Source organism: Hemiscyllium ocellatum, chromosome 11 (assembly GCF_020745735.1).
Source record: "Hemiscyllium ocellatum isolate sHemOce1 chromosome 11, sHemOce1.pat.X.cur, whole genome shotgun sequence".
NCBI lineage: Eukaryota > Metazoa > Chordata > Chondrichthyes > Orectolobiformes > Hemiscylliidae > Hemiscyllium > Hemiscyllium ocellatum.
Genome location: NC_083411.1, coordinates 72,950,031 through 72,958,266, shown reverse-complemented (window position 1 = coordinate 72,958,266; position 8,236 = coordinate 72,950,031). Strand labels below are relative to the sequence as shown.

The window sequence follows — 8,236 nt, the reverse complement described above, 5'->3', positions numbered from 1 at the left end:
AGCAGGTCAGGCAGCATCCGAGGAGCAGGGGAAAAAAAAAAGACATTTCGGACAAAAGCCCTTCATCAGGAATAAAGGGTTTCCAGCATCTGCAGTCCTTGTTTTTACCTCGCAATTTAGCATGGCCACTTCACCTAACCTACACATCTTTGGACTGTGGGACAAAACTGGAGCACAACCACACAGATACGGGGAGACTGTCTGTGTGGAGTTTGCACAGTCACCAAGGCTGGAATCAAACCTGGGTCCCTGGCGCTGTAAGGCAGCAGTGCTAACCACTGAGGCACTGTGCAACCATTGTACATTGCTTCTTGGATTAGGCACTGGTTGTTTCGGTAGGACACTAAATGATGGAGGGTGGTTTGGTGTTTTATGTGGGCTGAATCGTGTCTAGATGGGGTGGCACACATGACCTTTTCTACTCCATTCATAGTTGAGTGTGTGGTGCTGGAAAAGCACAGCGGGTCAGGCAGCATCCGAGGAGCAGGAGAAATGATGTTTCGGGCATAAGCCCTTCATTAGGAATGGTTTCCTGATGAAGGGCTTATGCCTGAAACATCATTTCTCCTGCTCCTTGGATGCTGCCTGACCTGCTGTGCTTTCCAGCACCACACTCTCGACTCTGATCTTCAGCAGCTGTAGTCCTCACTTTCTCTACTCTATTCATAGTTAAGCAGCTACCTTAACTTAAACATAATACTCAAAGGTGCGTTAAAAAGTCTGAAAAAAAGTCAATGCCACTTTTCCATGCTGAAAAAAGTGTTACATAAAAAACCATTCAAAATATTCCCATAAACTCCCACTCCCCAACCCTATACTGTCTCCATTGATTTTGTCCTGCAAAGACTTTACTTTGGAAAATTTCAATTTCAATCAGCATAACTTCCCACTGAAATACAAAACATAGGAAGTAACTTACAAATCTACTTTATTCCATCTGTTTTGGCAGTATATTTATGTGAATGTATGGTTAAAACAAGATTTATCTTGTTTATGAAAAATAAACAAAACTGTCACACACATTGTGATGAAATCATACACTTAATACCTGATTATCACTAAACTTAAATTTTGCATCTCAACAAAATAGACCTTGGTTTTTAAAATGCCAAGAAAGCACTGAAGGAGAAAAAAGCATTTGAAAATTCAAGGCACTTCTTCTGGCAATTATTAAATGTCCTCTTCTTAATCTCTGTTATTCTCTGTCATGTCACTTCGCTCTCTCAAACATATTATACTATGTTCCTGCTCATCTGAATGGGTGACTGATGTTCTCCAACAGCCACCTGACTGGGGACAGTTCAAGTCAAAGTGTCAGCAGAGTTTTGACTTTTTAAAGGGAGCATTAAAGTAGTGACCGAATATGTACATCCCAGCAGACGTCGATGAATAGGCAGCTGATGTCCATTGTTAACATTCAATGACTACCTTGGCTGAAATCAGAAACTTCAACACATAAACATGATTCAATTTGGGAACTTTTTGCTGTGTGTAGTATCTACTGACTGATTTTAATTGTTGATCCCTAATGGGATCATAATCTTTCACTTGTCCATCTGACCTCCAAATCATTCACAATTAACTTTATAATGTTGAAATACATGGTCAACTGGGGACCTCCCCAGATGTATCCAAAAGGTTTTTTCAATGGTTCCGTTTTCTTGGTTCCAAGGTAAGGACTAACTCTTCGCATCCTACGTGGAGGTTTGTGAACCTTAAACAAATGCCCTCTACTTCATCCTCAACAACCTAGGTAGCTTTGAGTCTCTCAGAGACTTTTCAGAAGTTTAAACAATTGGATTTTATCCCCTTTCAACCTTTTTCCGAAGAAATAACGTTGAAGTATTTGGACACTGTGTTCATTACCCTAACATGGATATCCAAATCACATAATCGAAAACAAAGGAGGTCCATTGCAAAGCTATGATAACTTGATCAGTGATTTATACACAAACTATCCACTTCACCCATCGTCAAATGCCTTTCAGATAAATTTCATAATTATATATGTTTGTAAACCAAGCACAATAAAACAGGCTCTCTCATGGTGATAAGCCAGCTTTTGAACACTGCAATGAATTACTGCACAGTTTTGAAAAACCTACAAGAACTCTATAATCAGAGTGTGCTTTACATTCGATTTCTACAGATTGCATTTATGTGAATTTTGGTTTATATATGCTTTGTGTGATAGCAACACTACCCGGGCAAAGGTTACGGCACACTTGAAAGACTCTGTTCCTTTCTGTGTATTCTGCATCACGACAGCAGATTCAGATTTACTTGCTGATGCTTCCATTTGCCCGAGCAGGGCTGAATGAATCTTCATCTGATTTGTCTTGTTCAACGCGCATTAATGAGCGTTTCCTCTTGTTTGACAGCTGATTGCTGGATACGGATGACTTTCGCGTGAAGGAACTGGTCAGTCTCCGTCTAAAGTTCTCTCCAGAGAAGAAGTACAAGAGTGGATCAAAGCAGGTGTTGGCAGCTGCCAGACAGAGTGTGACCACCACAGACTTCTGCATGTAAACAATGTCATCACAGTTCCTGTTGCTTTGCAGCAGGGAATGCAGGTGCACTGTACGTTGGATGTGATAGGGCATAAAGCTGATCAGGAAAGCACCCAGCACAATGATGATCAAATGCACTGCTCTTTGGCGCGATGCTTTCTTCTTCTGAATGGCCGCTGTGCTTTTCAATAGTGCCCTCACAATGAAGATGTAACAGACAAGAATGATGAGAAATGGCAGGATGAAGCCTAAAACCAGCGAAACGTAGTTCATTACCAACAGGCTTTTCAGGCCTTGTTTACGCTTCCCAGCCGGTGGTTCAAAGCACTTTGTTTTGTTTCCTTCTTTGTGAGAGCCTGACAAAAGGAACGGACTGCTGGTAGCAGTGACAAAAATCCAGATCAAGGCACAAACTATCTTGGCCTTCTTAACATTGACTATTTTCAGGTTCTTAACAGGGAACACGATGGCCAGGAAACGATTGAAGCTCATGGCGGTCATGAAGAGAATGCTGCAGTACAGATTAACATAGAGAGAGTAAGAGCTGATTCTGCACAAAAAGTCCCCAAAGATCCACCTGCCCTTGAAAGCATAGTAAACCACACGTAAGGGCAAGGTGCAAACACACAGCATGTCCGACACTGCCAGGTTGAGCATATAGACGTTGAAGGCTGTTCGCTGCTTGAACGTTCTCACCAGTACAAACAGAGCAAAGGCATTTCCTGACAAGCCCACCACAAAGACCAGGGAGTACACGGTCGAATACACTTGATTCCGGAAATCATCAATCGACGGGCAGGACGTGTTCCACGAATAGTTTGCTGCAATCGGATTTGTTCCTTCAGCCATTTTTGAAGCTGTTTGTTGGAAGGAAATGTCTTCAGAGTCTACACTGGACAAAAAAAAAATGATGAGAAACAATTAAACCAAAGGCATCTGTCTCACCAAAACTCTGCATTTACCTTAAGGTACAGCATGACTGTGAACGTTGGAAACCTGTCTCTTTGGGAACATTTGGTTTAAAAAAAAACATTTTGAGATATCTCGCAATTGAATATAAATATATTGTTTTCATAATATAATATATTGTTTTTACTGTTCTTATTTAGCCCATTTGATTCTGACTTTTTAGCCGCTCTTTAACTTCAAGGAATAAGATAACTTGTAATTGCGATTGTGTAACACCTCTGTAGACCCAAAATATCCCAAAATGCTGTAGAAGAGAGTGGTGCAATCTCACACAAAAAGAGTGCTGCAGAGATTCAGCTAATCTGGCAGTGACTGTCGAAAGGGAAAGAGAGTTAATGTTTTAACTTCAATAATGACTCTTCTTCATAACTCACACGGAGATGAAACTTGATGAAGAGATAGAAGAAGAGGAGGTCAAAGTTGTAGGCTTTTGAAAGATGGGACAATTGATAACAAATAGGTTGGTTCATAGGAGAATTGAGAGAATTTCAATCACTCAAGTAGTGGCTATTACTTTTGTGATTTCTTGCAGTTAATTAAAGTTCACTTGCTGTAGGGAGCATTCTGAGATGTGCTAAGTGTAAATTTGTTAGCACTCCTACTGTGAGAGGTGGTGACATGCACATTACTTACCTTTTTCATTTGAAAAGTGACTTGTCATTTGTTGCTGGTTTTGAATATGCTGGGGTCAATTTGGCAAATGAGTGGCACTTTCAATAAGATGGATTTGTCAGAGGTTGAAGATCAGACATATATGTGCAGAAGCAGGCATGTGTCAACTTGACTTCTCAATGAGGCTCATTGTTTTGTATTTACCAGTTCCATAAACCATTTGTATGGTCCTGTCCCCCTTAGTCCAAGAACTCCCCACGTACGTTCGGGACACCACCCATGCCCTCCACCTCCTCCATGATTTTCGCTTCCTCGGTCCCCAACGCCTTATATTCACCATGGACATCCAGTCCTTGTACACCTCCATCCCCCATCACGAAGGACCCAAAGCCCTCCGCTTCTTCCTTTCCCATCGTACCAACCAGTACCCTTCCACTGACACCCTCCTTTGACTGACTGAACTGGTCCTCACTCTGAACGACTTCTCTTTCCAATCTTCCCATTTCCTCCAAAGCAAAGGAGTAGCCATGAGCACCCGCATGGGCCCCAGCTATGCCTACCTCTTCGTAGGATATGTGGAACAGTCCATCTTCCGCAGCTACACTGGCACCACCCCCCACCTTTTCCTCCGCTACATCGATGACTGTATCGGCGCTACCTTGTGCTCCCACGAGGAGGTTGAACAGTTCATCCACTTTACCAACACCTTACACCCTGACCTCAAATTTACCTGGACCGTCTCAGACTCCTCCCTCCCCTTCCTAGACCTCTCCATTTCTATCTCGGGCGACCAAATCAACAGACATTTACTATAAACCGACCGACTCCCACGGCTACCTAGACTACACCCCCTCCCACCCTGTAAAAAAAGCCATCCCATATTCCCAATTCCTTCATCTCCGCTGCATCTGCTACCAGGAGGACCAGTTCTAATACCGTACAACCCAGATGGCCTCCTTCTTCAAAGACCGCAATTTCCCCCCAGACGTGATCGATGATGCTCTCCACCGCATCTCCCCCACTCCTCCGGCCTTGAGCCCCGTCCCTCCAATTGCCACCAGGACAGAACTCCACTGATCCTCACGCATCACCCTACCAACCTCCATATACATCGTATCATCTGTCGTCATTTCTGCCACCTCCAAACAGACCCCACCACCAGGGATATACATTTCCCTCCCCTCCCCTGTCAGCATTCTGAAAAGACCATTCCCTCCGTGACTCCCTCATCAGGTCCACATCCCCCACCAACCCAACTTCCACTCCCAGCACCTTCCCCTGCAACTGCAAGAAATGCAAACCTTGTGCCCACACCTCCCCCCTTACTTCCCTCCAAGGCCCCAAGGGATCCTTCCATATCCACCACAAATTCACCTGCACCTCCACACACATCATTTACTGCATCTGCCACACCTGATGTGGCCTCGTCTATATTGGGGAGACAGGCCGCCTACTTGCGGAACGTTTCAGAGAACACCTCTGGGACACCCGGACCAACCAACCCAACCACCCTGTGGATCAACACTTCAACTCCCCCTCCCACTCCACCAAGGACATGCAGGTCCTTAGACTCCTCCATCGCCAGACCATAGCAACACGATGGCTGGAGGAAGAGCGCCTCATCTTCCATCTAGGAACCCTCCAACCACAAGGGATGAACTCAGATTTCTCCAGTTTCCTCATTTCCCCTCCCCCCACCTTGTCTCAGTCCCAAACCTTTAACTCAGCACCACCTTCCTAACCTGCAATCTTCTTCCTGACCTCTCCGCCCCGACCCTCACTCTGACCTATCACCCTCACCTTAACCTCCTTCCACCTATCGCATTTCCAACACCCCTCCCCCAAGTCCCTCTTCCCTACCTTTTATCTTAGCCTGCTTGGCACACTTTCCTCATTCCTGTAGGGCTCATACCCGAAACATCAATTCTTCTGCTCCTAGAATGCTGCCTGACCTGCTGCGCTTTTCTAGCAACACATTTTCATCCCTGTATAAATATTAACTCAAGCCCATTTAACTACTGGCCTCAAGCCAGAACCTCCAGTTGGATGAGGGATGTTCTGTAAAATTAATCTTAGGCCAATTTGGCTTGAGTGATCCAGCCACAATGTGGTGTTCGTAGCACTTTCAGGAAACAATTTACAGCAGGATCCTGTTACAAGGTAAAGACTGGGTGAAATTGCAACAGACATAGTAGTTTATCTATCACATATAGTTTCTTAATTTGCTATTGTAATTTCTGCTATTTAGGTACCTACACTTTGTTGATTTAGTGCCTGACAGTTTTCAGTTCAATAATCTGATGACTATCAGTGGTCACACCTCTGTCTACAATTTTCCTGTAATCTGTATTTCAACAATTACATCAAATAAATCTTCTTAATTTTCTAAGTTGTGCAATCCTGTGTAATGAATATTGTTAAACTTTTGAACTTCTGGCCTCTTTAGCCTGTTTCTTTAATGTCTGTCCACTGTCATTCTGAGCTGGGGTCAGTCTGGAGTCAGGATTAGCATCAGGAATACATGCTGACTAATCTTATGCCTATCCAGGTGTCACGAAAGATTTTTCTTTGCAGCAAATCAAGTGTGATTATCTAACTCTTTATTCAACAGGGCACTTGGTTCTTACGATGTTGGCTCAGTTTTGTATCATAAATTTTTTGCATTAAAATAAATATAAAAGCATTCATTTTGGAAAGGCAAATCAGAGCAGGACTTATACTAGGGAGTGTTGCTGAACAAAGAGACCTTGGAGTGCAGGTTCATAGTTCCTTGAAAATGGAGTCACAGATAGATAGGATAGTGAAGAAGCTGTTTAGTATGCTTTCTTTTATTGGTCAGTGCTTTTTGAGTACAGGAGTTGGGAAGTCATGTTGCATATGCACATGACATTGGTTAGGCCACTTTTGGAATACTGCACTCAATTCTGGTCTCCCTGTAATAGCAAGGATTTGTGAAACTTGAAAGAGTTCAGAAAAGATTGACAAGGATGCTGCCAGGGTTGGAGGGTTTGAGCTATAGGGAGAAGGTGAGGAGGCTGGGGCTGTTTTCCCCGGAGCATCAGAGAATGAGTGGTGACTTTAGAAGCTTATAAAATTTTGAGGGATACAGATAGGGTGACTAGCCAAAGTCTTTTTCCTGGGGTAGCTGAATCCAAACTGGAAGGCATAAATTTAGGGTGAGAAGGGAAAGATTTAAAAAAGACCTGAGGGGCAACTTTTTCAACAGAGGATGGTGTGTGTATGGAATGAGCTGCCAGAGGAAGTGGCGAAGGCTGGTACAACCACAACATTTAAAAGGCATCGGATGGGTATATGAACAGTAAAGTTTTACAGGGATAAGAGCCAAATGCTGGCAAATGGGCTGGAGTAATTTAGGATATCTGGTCAGCATGGACTGGTTGGACCATAGGGTCTGTTTGCATGCTGTACATCTATGATTTAACGACTGTATAACCACCAAGGCAGACGATAACATAGGAACCAATGTATGCTATTACTCGAGAGGAGAGTGAAGGAATGGAAAATTTCCAGACCAGATGTGAAATATATGATAAATTCAAGATGGGTTGCATAAGTTTCAAAATGTTTTTTTAATCCAAGTTTTATTTTCATGAAACTGCTGTCTTCTGTTGCAATTGTATTGCAGGTACCAGCTTTAGCTCAATAGCTGCAGTGTCCTACCACACAGTATATCATTTACACTGGAACTCCAATTCTCTTGTGCAGGAGAGGGAGCTCTTCTAATTTGTCATTACCTGCTAATTTTGACATTTCACTTCCTCACTCAAAATCATCAGCCTAAACAGTGAAGAACAATGGGCCCAGCATCAATCGCTGTGCAACATTGATTCTCATTTCTTTCTATGCTATCCTTAACCATTACTCTGTTTTCTGTTCTGTAGACAGATTGCAATCTGTACTTTCCCTCTGTCTCTATAGGCTGGGATTTTCATCTTGGCCTTTTTGAGATAAGCCAATTGGGCCATTTCCCACATTTGGAAACTTGAGCTTTTGATACTTTCCTATTTTTCACTCCTGGAGATATTGGCAGAGAGGGTCATGTCTCTGAAATGAAAGCTGTGTTCAGAGAAGTGGGCTTATCAAAGGCCAATCTGAGTTAGCGGAGTTCTTTTGTCAACTCCACA

General features: G+C 43.2%; 1 protein-coding gene across 5 annotated transcripts in view; it reads right to left on the bottom strand.

Annotated features, from left to right (window-relative positions):
* Positions 1 to 572: 572 nt before the first annotated feature.
* The window catches only part of LOC132820212 (cysteinyl leukotriene receptor 1-like), a 28,999-nt gene continuing 21,335 nt past the window's right edge, over positions 573 to 8,236 (bottom strand). For 4 of the 5 annotated variants that reach the window (XM_060832201.1, XM_060832202.1, XM_060832200.1 and 1 more), the window contains one exon: positions 573 to 3,402. In XM_060832201.1, coding sequence (XP_060688184.1) covers positions 2,280 to 3,359 — 1,080 coding nt within the window. In that variant the 5' untranslated portion in view covers positions 3,360 to 3,402 and the 3' untranslated portion in view covers positions 573 to 2,279. The remainder of the gene's footprint in view (positions 3,403 to 8,236) is intronic. The other variant, XM_060832199.1, reaches the window with a different exon arrangement.